This window comes from Abramis brama (assembly GCF_963993115.1).
Source record: "Abramis brama genome assembly, chromosome: 2".
Taxonomy (NCBI): Eukaryota; Metazoa; Chordata; class Actinopteri; order Cypriniformes; family Leuciscidae; genus Abramis; species Abramis brama.
In genome coordinates, this window is record NC_139964.1 from 39,723,417 (window position 1) to 39,745,871 (window position 22,455).

The following is a 22,455-nucleotide window of genomic DNA, read 5'->3' on the forward strand; positions in this document are numbered from 1 at the left end:
CACGCCCACCAGTGTCAAAGAGCCCACGGTACTAACCTACTCACACAAACACACACGGTCATTAGAGATATAGTGTGAATATAGCGGTTCCTCCATTCAGAGGCACATCTTGTGGCGTTTGATTGACCGTGGCAGTGAGCTTTCATCTGCTTCTGCTGTTTCTGCAGCTTAGCTTTAGGAGGAGTCCCAGAGTTGTTCAACAAGCTCTTTTATCTCACAAGACAACTCAATAGCTCATCTGTGACTCCAGTGAGGACACACGACCTCCATTAGCTGTTCTCTGGCTCCATCTACTGCCTCTAAACTGTAAAATAGCAGTCAAACATTTCTGAAACTCATGCTTTAGTATTTGTTGTAGTGTTTTTTTTGCCGTCTTGGTGGTTCAGAACTCTGGAACGTTTGATTGACACATGCTCTGTCCAATCACAGGTGTCGTGTGCAGCAGAGGCGGAGCCTGTCGTCCTGGAGCTGGCCAAACAGTTTGGTCCAGAGCCATAGGTCTCTCTATGGCTCTGGTTTGGTCTATCCAGAAACAGTCACATGGCCTTTGAGTTTGACGACAGAAAGGTGAAGAACAGGTGAGTGTGAGCTGTCCTCCTCCTCCTCATGTGTGTGTGTGTGTGTGTGTGTGTGTATCAGGCTGTTGATGGAGTTCGAGTTGCGCACCGAAGCAGACTCTGGGCTGGTGTTCTACATGGCCAGGATAAACCACGCTGACTTCGCCACCGTCCAGCTGAAGGAGGGCATGGCTCACCTGAGCTTCGACCTGGGCAGCGGAAACACCTCCGTCCACGTGCCACGCATCATCAACGACGGACAGTGGCATAAGGTCAGAGCTTTCGCCCTTTGACCCCTGATGTATGACACTGAGAGGAAAGCTTTTGCCTGATCCAGATACAAGATGTTGTGATGTTCTGTGATGGTAGAGGAGGTCGTGTTAGGACAGAAACATACTTTATGCAAGTATATTTAGCCAGAACGTCACATTAAGATTATTGATACTTTTATCCAGCAAATTTATCAAAAGGGACATTTATAATGTTACATACGTTTTTTATTTCAAATAAATGCTGTTCTTTTGAACTAGTAAAATGTATGACGGTTTCCACAGAAATATGAAGCAGCACAACCTTTTTTCATCATTGATAATAATGTTTCAGCTTTTACATTGTAATAATATTTCACAGTTTTTACTGTATTTTTGATCAAATAAATGCATCCTTGGTGAGCAGAAGAGACTTCTTTCAGAAACAAAAAACATCTCACCGACCCCAAACATTTGAACGTGTGTGTGTGTGTGTGTGTACTCAGAAGCAGGTGTTGATTTCTCATCTCTCTGCGTGTAGATCCGTGTGACGAGAGACAAGCAGAGAGGGATTCTCACCATCGACGGCCTCTACTCCAAACACACCACCAGCCCGAAGAAAGCCGATATTCTGGATGTGGTGGGAATGCTGTACGTGGGTGGTTTACCACTCAACTACACCACCAAACGCATCGGACCTGTGAGTGTGACTGTGACGCCTCATACACACATCAAAAACACATTCATAAGAGTCGAAACACCTTTAGTGGCCACTGTAGGCTATAGTCAAGTCAAGTCAAGTCATCTTCATTTATATAGCGCTTTTAACAATGTAGATTGTTTCAAAGCAGCTTTACAGAGATAAACTTATAATTTAAGGTAACAGAGATTGTTTTGGCTTTATAGCGGTTCTTTAATAAAGTTATTTTCCAGCTAAAGTTATTTTTGATTGATTCGCTTCCGTCGCAACGATCATTTGTTATTAAATTAGGGGCCGCTAAGACGACACCATTCTCTCTACACAGACTTTAAACGCGAACCTGTGATAAACGCTGATGCCGTTCACATGCGCATTAAGAATTGGTTCTATAGTTATGTGCGTTTGAATAATATGTGCACAGGTTTGGAATTCCCTACAAACCAAGCCTAAACAAAGTACTGGTGTTTCCTTATAGTTTTGATTCAGAATTTTATTTTATTTTATCAATTCGGGGTAGATACGCAAATTGAGTTTTCCCGACGACGCTTTATCTGTAGAGTGGGAAAGGGATCCTCCATAGGGAGAGACTAGTTGGCACTTCAGCACTGCGTTGTCATCGGGTCCAGGCGAGGGTCCTTCATCAGATCTGGATACGGCCTGGATCCGGCAGGCTGCAGGAAAACCTCAGGATAAACAAAAACACTAAAATTAGCGTAGATGCCATTCTTCTCATGATGTAACGAGTACATCAGGATTTATGGGAAGTGTTCCCGGTTCCGGCTGGCCTAATCTATGCAGCCTAACATTGAATTATAGAAGTCTATAATGTGTTATGTGAATGCTATGTCAAAGAGATGTGTCTTTAATCTAGATTTGAACTGACAGAGTGTGTCTGCTTCCCGGATAATGTTAGGAAGACTGTTCCAGAGTTTTGGTGCTAAATAGGAGAAGGATCTACCGCCAGCAGTCGACTTTGATATTCTAGGTATTATCAACTGGCCGGAATTTTGAGATCGCAATAGACGTGAAGGACTATAATGCGTTAAGAGTTCGCTCAAGTACTGCGGAGCTAAACCATTTAGTGCTTTGTAATCAGCAATATTTTAAAATTGATGCAATGTTTAATATGGAGCCAGTGCAGTGTTGACAGAACTGGGCTAATATGGTCATACTTCCTGGTTCTGGTAAGAACTCGAGCTGCTGCGTTTTGAACTAGCTGTAGTTTGTTTATTATATATACTGTACTGTATAATATATATATATATCTATATGACTCTGCTTATGTAATTTTAATACACACGTGAATGATTTGTGTCAGGTTGGCACCATGTGACGCTTCCTGTGCTTTTGCAGGTGCTGTACAGTATTGACGCTTGCATCAGGAACTTCAGGATGATGGGTCAGGCCTTGGACTTGGAGAATCCCACATCCAGCTACCGTGTGGGCTCCTGTTTCGCCAACCCAGAGAAGGGAACTTATTTTGATGGCACAGGTTATGCCAAAGCTGGTGAGGCTCAATATTTCACTCCTTTACAGCCAGTCATTTAAAGTGCCCTATTATGCTTTTTTAAAGTTTCCTGATGTTGTTTTGGAGACTCCTACAACAGGTTTACATGAATCAAAGGTCAAAAAACTGTTTAATTTCCTTATAATATACATTTGCACATCACCGCATTTTCAATGATTCTCAAACGACTCGTCAGATGAATCAATCTCTCTAAATCCCTCCTTTCCGCGAGCTACTCAGCTCTGATTGGCCGGACAGCTCAATCTGTTGTGATTGGACTACCGTGTACAGCGCGCGTGTACGCCCATTGCCATAACAACGTCAGCTGTCCTGAGGCTTCCTACACAGTAAACTAAACACAGTAATGAATGATGACGTCGATTTTGCCATATCAATCCGAGTGCGAGTCTGATGATGAAACACTGGAAGAACTAATTATTCAACCCGATCCTCCATCGCCAGGACGACTCGAGCAGGACTCAGTGTTTCTCAGTGATACACTACTCAGTTTGAGGGACATTATGAGATGTTGCAACTGTAATTCCTCACCATCAGCATTAACAAGTGCATGTCCATCAACAAACCGATTATTTTACTTAAACTTATTTATTTACCGAGTATTTTTCTAATTTGTTGCGGTGAACATGTGGAAACTGTATAACTGTGCACACTGCACACATTAGCCGAGCTCTAGTGTGAATGACTGATATCTTGCTCCATGCTTAATCTTTCCTCAGAGTATTGAGAACGACAGACAATCTGCATTAATAGACACAGTTATAGGTAATAGTGGCCCACAACTGATCAGCAGAAGTATTTCAGTAAGACAGTGATAACGTGAGTTAACAGGAGACCTACACAATATAAAATCAAAACTAAGTATTTTGAACACCATCTTTCAAGCGTTTTGCGAATCCTGCATTGAACTCCGAGATTTGAGAAGCAGTCGTCAGTAAAATAAAAGGAACACAGCAAAAGTTTAGGATTATACTGCTGTGATATCGTGGTAAAGATGAACTTTAACCACTGATTCTTCACATGCTCGTCCTTGGGCAGTGAAAACACTGGCTTTACCTTCACATTGTAGAGCACAGAGTCTTCTCGACATGATGCTCTCCAGTGTCCACAGGAATCAGCTGCAGTGTTTGAGGCTCAAGTTTTCCCTGGTGTCTCTGCGCACGCAATAAGTGGGCGGGCAATATGCTAATGTTTCGTCTTGACGTCACAACGAAACGGCTTAGGACTCGTTTGAAAAACGATTCATTTTATTGACTTAGAGTCGACTCTTACCTTTGAAAGACAATAACTTTATATACGGTGCACTTTCAGATTTAAAACTATAAAACTAGCAAAAAATAAAAACTATAAAATTAATCAAAAGGCTAAAGAACACACAAAGAACGTTTGCCTGTGGTTTAAAAATACCATAGAAAAACAACTAGCCTAACTAATAATAATTTCAAGAATTAAAGACCATCAGTAATTGATGCGCCATGGATAGGACAATGGCGCAATGGATAGGACACATGCCTTTGGTGTGAGAGACCCGGGTTCGAATCCACTGTGAGACACCAATGTGTCCCTGAGCAAGACACTTAACCCCTAGTTGCTCCAGAGGCGTGCGACCTCTGACATATATAGCAATTGTAAGTCGCTTTGGATAAAAGCGTCAGCTAAATGAATAAATGTAAATGTAAATGTCAGTAATTAAAAAAGAACAAATAAAAAATTTGCAATCACAACAAATAGGTACAACTGAACAAAGATACGATTAAATAAAGTGTATTTTCAGGTATAGATGTAAAATAACACTGCACTTTATAAACAAAATATACATTACATTGTTTGATTAGTGTTATTATAGAGACGGCCGCAGGAATATTAGGCTGCTGTCACTTTAAGAGTTTCACGGATCCAATATTCTGTTACACGTGTGTGTGCAGCGCTGACAACAGAGCGCGAGTCGCCTCACGCTTGAATGGTTTAAAGTCATATTGAAATGCTCACAAAGGAATCGATAAGAGGAATCAAAATTTAAAAAATTATAACAAGTATCCGATTCCTGACCTCAAGTATTTGGATTTTCGATTCCCAACCCTAAGCGTGATGCTTGTGTGTGTCGTACAGTGAGCGCCTATCGCGTGGGTAATGAGGTGTCCGTGGATCTGGAGTTCAGGACGGGTCAGGGCACTGGCGTTCTGTTAGGCGTCAGCAGCCAGAAGATGGACGGACTGGGCATCGAACTCGTCAATGGAAAGGTCATCTAGATTTTCCTTTTGTTTTCAGTTGTTTATTTCTGAATAGTTTGTTAATGTGAGTGTCTGTGTAGCTGTTATTCCACGCTGATAACGGAGAGGGACGCTTCACAGCCGCGCACGAGCCCGGGCAGGAGGCGGGGCTCTGTGACGGACAGTGGCACAGTGTCTCCGCCCACAAGCTGAAGCACCGGCTGGAGCTCGTCGTGGACGGCAGGAGGTCCGAGGCAGCGAGTCCAGACGTGCGCTCTGCCTCCGCCGACACCAACGACCCTGTGTATGTGGGCGGATACCCCGGTACGTCAATCAAACTCTGTCGCCATGGTGACGTAGTTTAGAATGTTCAAACACTGAATTTTGGAGCTGGTAACAAGCTATGTAAGCAATAAGGTACAAGAGGCTCTGCTGTATCGTGAACAAGTCACGGCTGAAGGGCGTTGTTGATGCGAAGCGGAGTACATTATTACCCACGATACAGCACTAGCCTCGAGTACCTTATTGCTTTTATAAAGCTATTGACCAATCAGAATCAAGGACTGGAACTAACCGTTTTATAAGAGGTAGTAAAGTAAGTTAAAAATCGAATTTAATATTTTTCTAATAATAAATAAATTCTCCAACAATGACTTGAAGACCATGAGAAATTGATGAAAATTTCTCCAACCCGTCATTTATTTGCTCGTTCTCATTTACACCCTAAAGGAACGAACTTCTGTTGAAAAACCTCATGACAGCAGTCCTGGGAACAGCAGTTGTTTATTTAAACATTATTATAAAACAAATTACAAATACCAAATGTATTGAAAATATGATTTTAAAGCCTCTTAAGGAAAAGTGAAATTTTAACTCTTTTTGTCAATGTATTATAGAGGAGGAGTTTGGTGGGAAAATCCCAAAATACAGAAGTTTCTCTTAAAAATTAGGAACAGACAATTACAAGTTTCAGTTTTTATACATTTAACTGGTGTTTAATTCATCTGAGTGGACAGAAACATTCACATAATTGAATAAATGAGAGAGATGTGTTTGTGTGTTTGTTGCAGAGGGTCTGAAGCAGTTTGGGCTCACCATAAACACACCGTTTAAAGGCTGCATGAGGAATGTGAAGATCACTAAAGCTGGGAAGACTCTGGAGGTTCACATGAACAAAGTCCTGGAGCTCAAAGGGGTTCAACCGCTCACCTGCCCTGCTAGTTAAACACACACACACACACACACACAGTTCAGTTCAAGCATCTACAATTCTGAGAACAGAAATATTCGCAGAACTAACTGAATAGCCGAATAACACAAAGAATATTTAAAAAACAAAACAAAAAAACAGCTGGACAAACCAAAGACTATAGAAAACCCACCAAAACCAGATCTAAACCAGTCTAATGTCATTGGAGAATTTTTTATAAAACTTTTTACTTTACAGTAAGGTCCCATTAGTTAACTTTAGTTAATGCATTAACATTAACTTACAATGAGCAATACATTTGTTACATAATGTATTAATCTTTGTTCATGTTAGTTAATAAAAATTAAATTATTCATTGTTAGCTGCATCTGTTAATATTATTTAATGGACCTGAGCTAAGATGAACTATTTAATAACGTATTAGTAAATGTTGAAATTAATAACTAATGTAGTTGTCTAATGGAACCTTATTGTTAAGTGTTACCAACTTGTTATGCTGTAGTTCGTAATAAAAGTACACTTGTGTATTTGTGTGTTAAAGAACTAAAACCAAAATACTGATGTGGTAAAACATCAAGAACTTCATCTCCAGAGCACAACTACCAAAGTCTTGAAGAGCAAAGCTGTTGAAGAGTGAATGACTTGAGGAATCGACACATTAAGAGTTCAGCAACTCAATAAACTACACTCCTACACTGAAGTGTATGTACAAAACACTCAGGCATATTCATCAGCACATCATCAACAATCTTCATAAACTTGTTACTAGTAGTTACATTGCAACCTCTTCACAATGAATTTGTCCTACAAAGAAATCAGAAATATAAAAACGGCCCAGACAGCAACATAGTGTTGCCCCAAATCCAGGAAAGATAAGAAAGTAGGCCAGATCAAACTGAACGTCAGATTTCACTGTGACCTTATGAACGTAGCCTAAAATATCAATCTACACTTGAGGAATCACCTGTGAGCGCTGCGTATAGCCATAGAGATCAACAGACGTGAACCACACACTCACGTGAAGGGACCTTGTGTCGAGATCTCATACACTCTTCTCTGTCAGGTCTCAGAGTGTGTGTTTTTTGCATCTACTGTGTAATGATCAGTATTTCAAAATAAAGAAATATCCCCTCTGATGGCACTTAATATGTTTCCATTAATTGTGTCCAAATCATCATCATATTGAGCAATTTATGCTAAGTTATTTATGTAAACCTAAAGCAAACAAAAGTAATCCAGCCTTCTAACCAATATCTTTATTTATATGATATTTCTATTTATATGGGTTTATTAGATCTATTTGAATAAGGATAAAACCTTAATGGGAGAACCTGGACATTAATTTGGACATCTTAACTCAGACTCTTTATTGCACTATTCCTCTCTGGGATCTGAAGAGGCCAAATGTTATAATAACCCCGAATCACCACAAAATTACAACAGCACACCCTCATGAATATCAGCAGAAAGCCGTAGCAAGAACAATCTTTGCTGCCCCTCTTACACAAAGCATCAGTATTTGGGGAAAAAGTAAATTTGTTATCTAAGACAGTACCCAAACCCTGCGTTGTCCCTGCGTTGAGGTGTTCAACTATAAGATCGTCCATAAAAATCTCAACCTTGTCTGTTACTTCAACATTTATTATTTCTGGGTCATCTCCATCCGTTACATTCAAAGCATGCAGATAGTCTTTAATATTTAACAAACTGTAAGTTTAAAGAAAGTTGAAAGTTTTTTTAGGCCCATCCTGGATTAACTAATGAGACACAAATAGATGCAGTTTCTTTTGCAGTGTCTTTATGTAAAGTCAAATCTTTAGTTTGAAGTCAGTCATGTTGTATGTGCAGTCAATGCTTTGCGGAGCCATCCTAAGGCCTAGATGATGCAGTCAGCGGAGATGTGCCGAGGACCATTTCCCCTTGGCATGGTGGGGTCGTGACCTGGTGGACGAGGAGGCTGGACTGGCTGAGGAACGCTGCAAAACACACAAACATGCTGTTTGAAACGGTGCATTAGTGCACTCGTAAAGCCTGTTGTGCTATGTGACATCACTCACAGTTTTTACTGAGATGGGCAAACTGGAAGGCACAATGCAGTGGGCGGAGTTAGCTCGCTGAACCTTGTCGTCATTTCCCCTTGGCATGATGGGGTCGTGACCTGCAAAACACACAAACATGCTGTTTGAAACGGTGTATTTGTACACTTGAAAAGGAGATGTGATCACTGATGTGGTGGAGCTTTCTCTCAACAAACAGAACAAGAAGTCTTGACATCGCATTGCCAGATGTTCTCCAGTCCTGGTCTAAAAGTAAAACAAAAAACACAATTCAAATGCAGTAGTTTAATGGAGAATCAGGTCAGCTTATGTTCTGCGTTATTTAAAGCAGTGGTGGGCTACTCTGGCCCTCAGCGTCCACTGTCCTGCAGATTCAGCTCCAGCATCACACCCACCAGCCTATAACTGTCTATAAGTAAACCTGAAGACTTTGGTTAAAAGATGTAGGTGTGCTTGATCAGGGTTGGAGGTAAACTCTGCACCCCAAAAGGAGACCTAAAAAAGGGTTGCCCGTTGCTGATTTAAATGTACAAAGCAGCAGTCAGTACACTATATTATATACACATTGAAGTATTATATATTTAATATTGCAGTACATCATATTAGCTGAGAACTGAACAAAAAAAAAAGCAACATTTGTCTGTCCCACCTCTGGTCCTCATATCCTTGCTTCAATTCTGGCCCAGTTCTTGCTGGTCCTCGGCCCAAAACTGGCCCACACACTGAAAACGGACACAATTTCCTCCGGCCCAGATGCGGCCCACACCCTGTAAAATGACTCTTGTTTATTGATATGGCCCAATAGTGTTTACATGATAATCTACAATATTTTTAAAAACGTTTTGATCAAAACTGTAAAAACTGATGTTTACGTCAGGACTCGAAAGACAGAAGGAAACGAGGCAAAAGTTTGGTGTATCCAGAAAGAGCAACATACTTGTTTGTCATCTGATTTTCGAACTCCTTCATGGACAATGCCATGGGATCCCGATGCCAGTTTCTCTCCCACTTCATAAAGAGAGTCAAAGGATCCTGAAAAACACACAACAGCATGAGACTGAACACACCTGTGTAGATCAGGCGAGGAACCAACCAGTGTGGAGATTACAAATAAAATCAGGAAACAGGCTGACATTGACACATGAATAATTAGCAGGTTTTGCATTTAAGTTCATGTTCCTGCTCAGCCAATTTCCAAGAACACTAGAGAGATTACAAGCACAGTTATTATCTTCTATTTAATATCTGTATTTATGTCCATTTACATTCTTCCTTTTTTAGCTTTTTCTAAAATGAAGAAAAATTAATAGCAAATTATTAGAAACATCTCTAATAATCCCTACTAATCAATACAATTAAAGATGAAAATAGTACAACAAATATCATCTTCAGAGTTTAAAGCAGTTAATGTCAAATCATATTTATAACCGAAAGTAATAACAAAAAGAATAGAACTTAGAAAATGACAGATGGCAGAAATAACATGAACCAAATTAATAATGACTCACTGTCATCAAAACTGTAGAGATCTGGCACAGACGGCAGCTCTTGATCCTGGAGGGATCTGGGACACACCGAGACTCCAGATCTTCTAGACCTGGCCTGGCACACACACCGACTCAGGTTGAGCAGAATCTGCGTCCGGCGTTTGCTTGATCCTGGAGCGACCTGAAACACACAGAGACTCCCGCGGGCCGGGTCGGTCCGAGCCACTATCCTCCTACTATCCATTACTTTATTAGCCTAATTGACCCTTCGCTAAGCCACACCCGAAAACCGCCACAGGCCAATCGTGGCTTAGCAACTGTAACTAGGCGCGGGAGTTCTGGCAAGCATTCGAGCGAGGGAAACATGCCGAAGCGCTGTGCGTAAGGATTGTGCAAATCTGATATCCAAATTTTTTCCCTTCCTGAACAGTTAAACCCAAGGGGAGAAATGCCGGGCGTGGATCAAGCAGTGTGGGAGACCCTATTCACAACTAAATGTCAACAGGATTAACAAAAACACCTACGTTTGCTCCACGACGTGCGAGCAGTAGCCTGGCACGCTAAAAATATAAGCGGGAGAATCCAATGTCCTAATTGTTGGTGATTTTAATATACATGTAGATAACGAAAAAGATGCATTGGGATTGGCATTTAAAAGACATTCTTAACTCTATTGGAGTTAGACAACACGTGTCAGGACCTACTCATTGTTGTAATCATACTCTTGATCTAATATTATCACAAGGAATCAATGTTGATGCTGTTGAAATTCTGCAGCAGAGCGATGACATCTCAGATCATCTCAGTTTTTTTTCCACCTTAGAAACATTGCTAAGCTACGTAACATGCTATCAATTTCTGATGCAGAAAAGTTAGTTCATGCATTCATGACCTCGAGACTAGATTACTGTAATGCTTTATTAGCCGGTTGTCCTGCATCCTCAATAAACAAGCTACAGTTAGTCCAAAATGCCGCCGCTAGAGTTCTTACTAGATCAAGAAAATATGATCATATAACACCAATTTTATCATCACTACATTGGTTACCTATAAAGTTCCGTATTAATTACAAGGTATTGCTACTGACTTATAAAGCCCTAAACGGTTTAGCTCCAGTCTATTTAACGGATTTTCTATCGCCCTATAATCCATTGCGCTCTTTAAGATCACTAAATTCGAGGCTTCTGGTCATACCTAGGATATCCAGATCCACCAAAGGAGGGAGAGCATTTTCACATTTAGCTCCAAAACTCTGGAATAGTCTTCCTGATACTGTTCGTTGCTCAGACTCGCTCTCCCAGTTTAAAACTAGATTAAAGACGCATCTTTTCAGCCAGGCATTCATATAATACTTTTAATCTTACAGTTAAATCCAACCTCTAATTCATAAACGCCAGAGGAGAACTGGCCCCCGACTGAGTCTGGGTTCTCCCAAGGTTTTTTTTTCTCCATTAGGTCACCTGATGGAGTTTTTCGGTTCCTTGCCACTGTTGCCTTTGGCTTGCTCAGTTGGGGATATTTGGGATATTTAATTTAATTAATCAATCAACAATACTATTGATCAGCATTACCAAACGTGGACATTTTCAACTAGAAACAAGCATTGATGTATTATTTTAATTTAATACTGTGAAGCTGCTTTGATACAATCTGTATTGTGAAAAGCGCTATATAAATAAACTTGACTTGACTTTAGACACAGTTGCTCAGTTGCGCTTAAATGAGACCACCCCGCAAAATTACTGTTATAAACATGAACCTCGTCTGAAAGGCAAAAGGGGAGGTGTTGCTGTAATTTATAGTAATCTTTTTAGAATTACTAAGAAGTCTAGTTTCAAGTATAATTCTTTTGAAGTGTTGGTGCTTAATATAGCAATATATAGTGTAAACTCTGATAGAAAGTCAGCAAATTCTTTGATAAAGTCTGTATGGTGCCCTGGTGGCCTGTATACAGTAGCCAGCACACATCTCAAACGTGATTTATCATTTACACTATATATTGCTATATTAAGCACCAACATTTCAAAAGAATTATACTTGAAACTAGACTTCTTAGTAATTCTAAAAATATTACTATAAATTACAGCAACACCTCCTCTTTTGCCTTTCAGACGAGGTTCATGTTTATAACAATAATCCTGCGGGGTGGTCTCATTTAAAGTAATGTAATCGTTTGATTTGCTCTTATCATCCGGTCATGGTTGTATCTCGCTATTAGTGTTACTCGATCTTAGTGCTGCATTTCATACTATTGGCAACAACATTTTTTTAAATAGACTCGAAAATGATGTTGGCATTAGTGGAATTGCATTAGCATGGTTTAAATCATACTTATCTGACCGTTATCAGTTTGTAGCAGTAAATGAAGAGATGTGTTATCGATCACAAGTTCAGTATGGTGTACCACAAGGCTCAGTACTAGGACCGTTGCTGTTCACTCTGTACATGCTACCCTTGGGAGATATCATTAGGAAGCATGGAATTCGTTTTCACTGTTATGCTGATGATACTCAGCTCTATATTTCTTCACGCCAGTAGTAACTCTGATAGAAAGTCAGCAAATTCTTTGATAAAGTCTGTATGGTGCCCTGGTGGCCTGTATACAGTAGCCAGCACACATCTCAAACGTGATTTATCATTTACACTATATATTGCTATATTAAGCACCAACACTTCAAAAGAATTATACCTGAAACTAGACTTCTTAGTAATTCTAAAAATATTACTATAAATTACAGCAACACCTCCTCTTTTGCCTTTCAGACGAGGTTCATGTTTATAACAATAATCTTGCGGGGTGGTCTCATTTAAAGTAATGTAATCGTTTGATTTGCTCTTATCATCCGGTCATGGTTGTATCTCGCTATTAGTGTTACTCGATCTTAGTGCTGCATTTCATACTATTGGCAACAACATTTTTTTAAATAGACTCGAAAATGATGTTGGCATTAGTGGAATTGCATTAGCATGGTTTAAATCATACTTATCTGACCGTTATCAGTTTGTAGCAGTAAATGAAGAGATGTCTTATCGATCACAAGTTCAGTATGGTGTACCACAAGGCTCAGTACTAGGACCGTTGCTGTTCACTCTGTACATGCTACCCTTGGGAGATATCATTAGGAAGCATGGAATTAGTTTTCACTGTTATGCTGATGATACTCAGCTCTATATTTCTTCACGCCCTGACGAAAAACCAATTCACAAAATGGAATTGGGGAGACAGTGATGAAGCCAATCAGTATATGGGGATGATTAGGAGGCCATGATGGACAGAGGCCAAGGGGCAAATTTGGCCAGGATGCCGGGGTTAAACCCCTACTCTTTTTCGAAGGACATCCTGGGATTTTTAATGACCACAGAGAGTCAGGACCTCGGTTTAACGTCTCATCCGAAGGACGGTGCTCTTTGACAGTATAGTGTCCCCATCACTACACTGGGGTGTTTTTTTTTTTTTTTGTATGTGTGTATGTATATTTTATTTTTTATTATTTTTCTTTTTTTTTGTATGTGTATGTTTTATTATTATTATTTTTTTTATATATTTTTTTTGTATGTGTGATTGTTTATTATTATTATATATTTTTTATTTTATTTTTATTTTTTGTATGTGTGTATGTATATTTAATTTTTTATTTTTTTTATTTTTTTTGTATGTGTGTGTTTTATTATTATTATTATTATTTTTTTTTTTTTTTTTTATTTATTTTTATTTTTTTGTATGTGTGATTATTATTATATATTTTTTTTTATGTGTGTATGTATATTTTATTTTTTATTATTTTTCTTTTTTTTGTATGTGTGTATGTTTTATTATTATTATTCTTTTTTTTGTATGTGTGATTGTTTATTATTATTATATATATTTTTTTGTATTTTTTTTTTTTGTATGTGTATGTATATTTTATTTTTTATTATTTTTATTTTTTTTGTATGTGTGTATGTTTTATTATTATTATTATTTTTCTTTTTTTTGTATGTGTGATTGTTTATTATTATTATATATATATATATATATATTTTTTTTTTGTATGTGTATGTATATTTTATTTTTTATTATTTTTATTTTTTTTGTATGTGTGTATGTTTTATTATTATTATTTATTTATTTTTTTATTTTATTTTTCATTTTTATCTGTTTGTATGTGTGATTATTATTATATATTTTTTTTTATGTGTGTATGTATATTTTATTTTTTATTATTATTTTTTTTTTGTATGTGTGTATGTTTTATTATTATTATTATTATTATTTTTTTTTTTGTATGTGTGATTGTTTATTATATATATATATATATATATATTTTTTTTTTTACCTTCATGCTATTGGCAACAACATTTTTTTAAATAGACTCGAAAATGATGTTGGCATTAGTGGAATTGCATTAGCATGGTTTAAATCATACTTATCTGACCGTTATCAGTTTGTAGCAGTAAATGAAGAGATGTCTTATCGATCACAAGTTCAGTATGGTGTACCACAAGGCTCAGTACTAGGACCGTTGCTGTTCACTCTGTACATGCTACCCTTGGGAGATATCATTAGGAAGCATGGAATTAGTTTTCACTGTTATGCTGATGATACTCAGCTCTATATTTCTTCACGCCCTGACGAAAAACCAATTCACAAAATGGAATTGGGGAGACAGTGATGAAGCCAATCAGTATATGGGGATGATTAGGAGGCCATGATGGACAGAGGCCAAGGGGCAAATTTGGCCAGGATGCCGGGGTTAAACCCCTACTCTTTTTCGAAGGACATCCTGGGATTTTTAATGACCACAGAGAGTCAGGACCTCGGTTTAACGTCTCATCCGAAGGACGGTGCTCTTTGACAGTATAGTGTCCCCATCACTACACTGGGGTGTTTTTTTTTTTTTTTGTATGTGTGTATGTATATTTTATTTTTTATTATTTTTCTTTTTTTTTGTATGTGTATGTTTTATTATTATTATTTTTTTTATATATTTTTTTTGTATGTGTGATTGTTTATTATTATTATATATTTTTTATTTTATTTTTATTTTTTGTATGTGTGTATGTATATTTAATTTTTTATTTTTTTTAATTTTTTTTGTATGTGTGTGTTTTATTATTATTATTATTATTTTTTTTTTTTTTGTATTTTTTTTTTTTGTATGTGTGATTATTATTATATATTTTTTTTATGTGTGTATGTATATTTTATTTTTTATTATTATTTTTTTTTGTATGTGTGTATGTTTTATTATTATTATTATTATTTTTTTTGTATGTGTGATTGTTTATTATATATATATATATATATATATATTTTTTTTTTTTTTACCTTCATGCTATTGGCAACAACATTTTTTTAAATAGACTCGAAAATGATATTGGCATTAGTGGAATTGCATTAGCATGGTTTAAATCATACTTATCTGACCGTTATCAGTTTGTAGCAGTAAATGAAGAGATGTCTTATCGATCACAAGTTCAGTATGGTGTACCACAAGGCTCAGTACTAGGACCGTTGCTGTTCACTCTGTACATGCTACCCTTGGGAGATATCATTAGGAAGCATGGAATTCGTTTTCACTGTTATGCTGATGATACTCAGCTCTATATTTCTTCCAGCCAGTAGTAACTCTGATAGAAAGTCAGCAAATTCTTTGATAAAGTCTGTATGGTGCCCTGGTGGCCTGTATACAGTAGCCAGCACACATCTCAAACGTGATTTATCATTTACACTATATATTGCTATATTAAGCACCAACACTTCAAAAGAATTATACCTGAAACTAGACTTCTTAGTAATTCTAAAAATATTACTATAAATTACAGCAACACCTCCTCTTTTGCCTTTCAGACGAGGTTCATGTTTATAACAATAATCTTGCGGGGTGGTCTCATTTAAAGTAATGTAATCGTTTGATTTGCTCTTATCATCCGGTCATGGTTGTATCTCGCTATTAGTGTTACTCGATCTTAGTGCTGCATTTCATACTATTGGCAACAACATTTTTTTAAATAGACTCGAAAATGATGTTGGCATTAGTGGAATTGCATTAGCATGGTTTAAATCATACTTATCTGACCGTTATCAGTTTGTAGCAGTAAATGAAGAGATGTCTTATCGATCACAAGTTCAGTATGGTGTACCACAAGGCTCAGTACTAGGACCGTTGCTGTTCACTTTGTACATGCTACCCTTGGGAGATATCATTAGGAAGCATGGAATTAGTTTTCACTGTTATGCTGATGATACTCAGCTCTATATTTCTTCACGCCCTGACGAAAAACCAATTAACAAAATGGAATTGGGGAGACAGTGATGAAGCCAATCAGTATATGGGGATGATTAGGAGGCCATGATGGACAGAGGCCAAGGGGCAAATTTGGCCAGGATGCCGGGGTTAAACCCCTACTCTTTTTCGAAGGACATCCTGGGATTTTTAATGACCACAGAGAGTCAGGACCTCGGTTTAACGTCTCATCCGAAGGACGGTGCTCTTTGACAGTATAGTGTCCCCATCACTACACTGGGGTGTTTTTTTTTTTGTTTTTTTGTTTTTTTTTGTATGTGTGTATGTATATTTTATTTTTTATTATTTTTCTTTTTTTTTTTGTATGTGTGATTGTTTATTATCATTATATATTTTTTATTTTATTTTTTTGTATGTGTGTATGTATATTTTATTTTTTATTATTATTATTTTTTTTGTATGTGTGTATGTTTTATTATTATTATTATTTATTTTTTTATTTTATTTTTTATTATTATTTATTTTTTTGTATGTGTGTATGTTTTATTATTATTATTTTTTTTTTGTATGTGTGATTGTTTATTATTATTATATATATATATATATATATATATATATATATATATATTTTTTTTTTTTTTTTTTTTTCTTTTTTTTTTTTTTTTTTTTTTTACCTTCATGCTATTGGCAACAACATTTTTTTAAATAGACTCGAAAATGATATTGGCATTAGTGGAATTGCATTAGCATGGTTTAAATCATACTTATCTGACCGTTATCAGTTTGTAGCAGTAAATGAAGAGATGTCTTATCGATCACAAGTTCAGTATGGTGTACCACAAGGCTCAGTACTAGGACCGTTGCTGTTCACTCTGTACTGCTACTAGGACCGTTGCTGTTCACTCTGTACATGCTACCTTTGGGAGATATCATTAGGAAGCATGGAATTCGTTTTCACTGTTATGCTGATGATACTCAGCTCTATATTTCTTCACGCCAGTAGTAACTCTGATAGAAAGTCAGCAAATTCTTTGATAAAGTCTGTATGGTGCCCTGGTGGCCTGTATACAGTAGCCAGCACACATCTAAAACGTGATTTATTATTTACACTATATATTGCTATATTAAGCACCAACACTTCAAAAGAATTATACCTGAAACTAGACTTCTTAGTAATTCTAAAAATATTACTATAAATTACAGCAACACCTCCTCTTTTGCCTTTTAGACGAGGTTCATGTTTATAACAATAATCTTGCGGGGTGGTCTCATTTAAAGTAATGTAATCGTTTGATTTGCTCTTATCATCCGGTCATGGTTGTATCTCGCTATTAGTGTTACTCGATCTTAGTGCTGCATTTCATACTATTGGCAACAACATTTTTTTAAATAGACTCGAAAATGATGTTGGCATTAGTGGAATTGCATTAGCATGGTTTAAATCATACTTATCTGACCGTTATCAGTTTGTAGCAGTAAATGAAGAGATGTCTTATCGATCACAAGTTCAGTATGGTGTACCACAAAGCTCAGTACTAGGACCGTTGCTGTTCACTTTGTACATGCTACCCTTGGGAGATATCATTAGGAAGCATGGAATTAGTTTTCACTGTTATGCTGATGATACTCAGCTCTATATTTCTTCACGCCCTGACGAAAAACCAATTAACAAAATGGAATTGGGGAGACAGTGATGAAGCCAATCAGTATATGGGGATGATTAGGAGGCCATGATGGACAGAGGCCAAGGGGCAAATTTGGCCAGGATGCCGGGGTTAAACCCCTACTCTTTTTCGAAGGACATCCTGGGATTTTTAATGACCACAGAGAGTCAGGACCTCGGTTTAACGTCTCATCCGAAGGACGGTGCTCTTTGACAGTATAGTGTCCCCATCACTACACTGGGGTGTTTTTTTTTTTTTTTTTTTTTTTTTTTTTGTATGTGTGTATGTATATTTTATTTTTTATTATTTTTCTTTTTTTTTTTGTATGTGTGATTGTTTATTATCATTATATATTTTTTATTTTATTTTATTTTTTTGTATGTGTGTATGTATATTTTATTTTTTATTATTATTTTTTTTTTGTATGTGTGTATGTTTTATTATTATTATTATTATTATTATTTTTTTTGTATGTGTGATTGTTTATTATATATATATATATATATATATATATTTTTTTTTTTTTACCTTCATGCTATTGGCAACAACATTTTTTTAAATAGACTCGAAAATGATATTGGCATTAGTGGAATTGCATTAGCATGGTTTAAATCATACTTATCTGACCGTTATCAGTTTGTAGCAGTAAATGAAGAGATGTCTTATCGATCACAAGTTCAGTATGGTGTACCACAAGGCTCAGTACTAGGACCGTTGCTGTTCACTCTGTACATGCTACCCTTGGGAGATATCATTAGGAAGCATGGAATTCGTTTTCACTGTTATGCTGATGATACTCAGCTCTATATTTCTTCCAGCCAGTAGTAACTCTGATAGAAAGTCAGCAAATTCTTTGATAAAGTCTGTATGGTGCCCTGGTGGCCTGTATACAGTAGCCAGCACACATCTCAAACGTGATTTATCATTTACACTATATATATTGCTATATTAAGCACCAACACTTCAAAAGAATTATACCTGAAACTAGACTTCTTAGTAATTCTAAAAATATTACTATAAATTACAGCAACACCTCCTCTTTTGCCTTTCAGACGAGGTTCATGTTTATAACAATAATCTTGCGGGGTGGTCTCATTTAAAGTAATGTAATCGTTTGATTTGCTCTTATCATCCGGTCATGGTTGTATCTCGCTATTAGTGTTACTCGATCTTAGTGCTGCATTTCATACTATTGGCAACAACATTTTTTTAAATAGACTCGAAAATGATGTTGGCATTAGTGGAATTGCATTAGCATGGTTTAAATCATACTTATCTGACCGTTATCAGTTTGTAGCAGTAAATGAAGAGATGTCTTATCGATCACAAGTTCAGTATGGTGTACCACAAGGCTCAGTACTAGGACCGTTGCTGTTCACTTTGTACATGCTACCCTTGGGAGATATCATTAGGAAGCATGGAATTAGTTTTCACTGTTATGCTGATGATACTCAGCTCTATATTTCTTCACGCCCTGACGAAAAACCAATTAACAAAATGGAATTGGGGAGACAGTGATGAAGCCAATCAGTATATGGGGATGATTAGGAGGCCATGATGGACAGAGGCCAAGGGGCAAATTTGGCCAGGATGCCGGGGTTAAACCCCTACTCTTTTTCGAAGGACATCCTGGGATTTTTAATGACCACAGAGAGTCAGGACCTCGGTTTAACGTCTCATCCAAAGGACGGTGCTCTTTGACAGTATAGTGTCCCCATCACTACACTGGGGTGTTTTTTTTTTTGTTTTTTTGTTTTTTTTTGTATGTGTGTATGTATATTTTATTTTTTATTATTTTTCTTTTTTTTTTTGTATGTGTGATTGTTTATTATCATTATATATTTTTTATTTTATTTTATTTTTTTGTATGTGTGTATGTATATTTTATTTTTTATTATTATTATTTTTTTTGTATGTGTGTATGTTTTATTATTATTATTATTTATTTTTTTATTTTATTTTATTTTTTATTATTATTATTTTTTTTGTATGTGTGTATGTTTTATTATTATTATTTTTTTTTTGTATGTGTGATTGTTTATTATTATATATATATATATATATATATATATATATATATATATATATATATATATATATATTTTTTTTTTTCTTTCTTTATTTTTTTTTTTTTTTACCTTCATGCTATTGGCAACAACATTTTTTTAAATAGACTCGAAAATGATATTGGCATTAGTGGAATTGCATTAGCATGGTTTAAATCATACTTATCTGACCGTTATCAGTTTGTAGCAGTAAATGAAGAGATGTCTTATCGATCACAAGTTCAGTATGGTGTACCACAAGGCTCAGTACTAGGACCGTTGCTGTTCACTCTGTACTGCTACTAGGACCGTTGCTGTTCACTCTGTACATGCTACCCTTGGGAGATATCATTAGGAAGCATGGAATTCGTTTTCACTGTTATGCTGATGATACTCAGCTCTATATTTCTTCACGCCAGTAGTAACTCTGATAGAAAGTCAGCAAATTCTTTGATAAAGTCTGTATGGTGCCCTGGTGGCCTGTATACAGTAGCCAGCACACATCTAAAACGTGATTTATTATTTACACTATATATTGCTATATTAAGCACCAACACTTCAAAAGAATTATACCTGAAACTAGACTTCTTAGTAATTCTAAAAATATTACTATAAATTACAGCAACACCTCCTCTTTTGCCTTTTAGACGAGGTTCATGTTTATAACAATAATCTTGCGGGGTGGTCTCATTTAAAGTAATGTAATCGTTTGATTTGCTCTTATCATCCGGTCATGGTTGTATCTCGCTATTAGTGTTACTCGATCTTAGTGCTGCATTTCATACTATTGGCAACAACATTTTTTTAAATAGACTCGAAAATGATGTTGGCATTAGTGGAATTGCATTAGCATGGTTTAAATCATACTTATCTGACCGTTATCAGTTTGTAGCAGTAAATGAAGAGATGTCTTATCGATCACAAGTTCAGTATGGTGTACCACAAGGCTCAGTACTAGGACCGTTGCTGTTCACTCTGTACATGCTACCCTTGGGAGATATCATTAGGAAGCATGGAATTAGTTTTCACTGTTATGCTGATGATACTCAGCTCTATATTTCTTTACGCCCTGACGAAAAACCAATTCACAAAATGGAATTGGGGAGACAGTGATGAAGCCAATCAGTATATGGGGATGATTAGGAGGCCATGATGGACAGAGGCCAAGGGGCAAATTTGGCCAGGATGCCGGGGTTAAACCCCTACTCTTTTTCGAAGGACATCCTGGGATTTTTAATGACCACAGAGAGTCAGGACCTCGGTTTAACGTCTCATCCGAAGGACGGTGCTCTTTGACAGTATAGTGTCCCCATCACTACACTGGGGTGTTTTTTTTTTTTTTGTATGTGTGTATGTATATTTTATTTTTTATTATTTTTCTTTTTTTTTGTATGCGTGTATGTTTTATTATTATTATTATTATTATTCTATTTTTTTTTGTATGTGTGATTGTTTATTATTATTATATATTTTTTATTTTATTTTATTTTTTTGTATGTGTGTATGTATATTTTATTTTTTATTATTTTTCTTTTTTTTTGTATGTGTATGTTTTATTATTATTATTTATTTATTTATTTTATTTTATTTTATTTTTTATTTTTATTTTTTGTATGTGTGATTATTATTATTATATTTTTTTTATGTGTGTATGTATATTTTATTTTTTATTATTATTTTTTTTGTATGTGTGTATGTTTTAATATTATTATTATTTTTTTTTTTTTTTTTTTGTATGTGTGATTGTTTATTATATATATATATATATATATATATATATTTTTTTTTTTTTACCTTCATGCTATTGGCAACAACATTTTTTTAAATAGACTCGAAAATGATATTGGCATTAGTGGAATTGCATTAGCATGGTTTAAATCATACTTATCTGACCGTTATCAGTTTGTAGCAGTAAATGAAGAGATGTGTTATCGATCACAAGTTCAGTATGGTGTACCACAAGGCTCAGTACTAGGACCGTTGCTGTTCACTCTGTACATGCTACCCTTGGGAGATATCATTAGGAAGCATGGAATTCGTTTTCACTGTTATGCTGATGATACTCAGCTCTATATTTCTTCACGCCAGTAGTAACTCTGATAGAAAGTCAGCAAATTCTTTGATAAAGTCTGTATGGTGGCCTGTATACAGTAGCCAGCACACATCTCAAACGTGATTTATCATTTACACTATATATTGCTATATTAAGCACCAACACTTCAAAAGAATTATACCTGAAACTAGACTTCTTAGTAATTCTAAAAATATTACTATAAATTACAGCAACACCTCCTCTTTTGCCTTTCAGACGAGGTTCATGTTTATAACAATAATCTTGCGGGGTGGTCTCATTTAAAGTAATGTAATCGTTTGATTTGCTCTTATCATCCGGTCATGGTTGTATCTTGCTATTAGTGTTACTCGATCTTAGTGCTGCATTTCATACTATTGGCAACAACATTTTTTTAAATAGACTCGAAAATGATGTTGGCATTAGTGGAATTGCATTAGCATGGTTTAAATCA

The 22,455-nt window shown here is 36.2% G+C and overlaps 2 protein-coding genes across 3 annotated transcripts; one reads left to right on the plus strand and one right to left on the minus strand.

The window, feature by feature from the left end:
- Window positions 1-351: 351 nt before the first annotated feature.
- LOC311073431 (laminin subunit alpha-2-like) lies at window positions 352-7,619 on the plus strand. The gene is made up of 7 exons (XM_084099201.1): window positions 352-578; window positions 640-829; window positions 1,347-1,505; window positions 2,859-3,012; window positions 5,140-5,270; window positions 5,342-5,564; window positions 6,311-7,619. The coding sequence occupies exons 1-7, from the start codon at window positions 541-543 to the stop codon at window positions 6,463-6,465; spliced, it is 1,050 nt and encodes a 349-aa protein (XP_083955327.1). The 5' UTR covers window positions 352-540; the 3' UTR covers window positions 6,466-7,619.
- Window positions 7,620-7,885: 266 nt separating this feature from the next.
- LOC311073474 (uncharacterized protein) lies at window positions 7,886-11,579 on the minus strand. 2 transcript variants are annotated; one of them, XR_014604148.1, is made up of 5 exons: window positions 10,016-11,579; window positions 9,445-9,539; window positions 9,157-9,274; window positions 8,508-8,608; window positions 7,892-8,426 (listed from the first exon to the last, which is right to left on the minus strand). XR_014604148.1 is itself a non-coding variant. In XM_084099276.1 (4 exons), the coding sequence occupies exons 1-3, from the start codon at window positions 10,236-10,238 to the stop codon at window positions 9,179-9,181; spliced, it is 414 nt and encodes a 137-aa protein (XP_083955402.1). In that variant the 5' UTR covers window positions 10,239-11,579; the 3' UTR covers window positions 7,886-8,426; window positions 9,157-9,178. The 2 variants fall into 2 exon arrangements, 1 of the variants encoding a protein (XP_083955402.1); XM_084099276.1 differs by lacking the exon at window positions 8,508-8,608 and having other exon boundaries at window positions 7,886-8,426.
- Window positions 11,580-22,455: the final 10,876 nt, after the last annotated feature.

Coding starts and splice junctions, on each gene's coding strand:
- LOC311073431 (XM_084099201.1), top strand. CDS start 541: ATGGCCTTTGAGTTTGACGACAGAAAGGTGAAGAACAG. Junction 1,506..2,858: donor CCACCAAACGCATCGGACCT/GTGAGTGTGACT, acceptor GTGCTTTTGCAG/GTGCTGTACAGTATTGACGC. Junction 3,013..5,139: donor CACAGGTTATGCCAAAGCTG/GTGAGGCTCAAT, acceptor TGTGTCGTACAG/TGAGCGCCTATCGCGTGGGT.
- LOC311073474 (XM_084099276.1), bottom strand. CDS start 10,238: ATGGATAGTAGGAGGATAGTGGCTCGGACCGACCCGGCCCGCGGGAGT. Junction 9,540..10,015: donor TCTCTACAGTTTTGATGACA/GTGAGTCATTAT, acceptor TGTGTTTTTCAG/GATCCTTTGACTCTCTTTAT. Junction 9,275..9,444: donor GAAAATCAGATGACAAACAA/GTATGTTGCTCT, acceptor GTCATTTTACAG/GGTGTGGGCCGCATCTGGGC.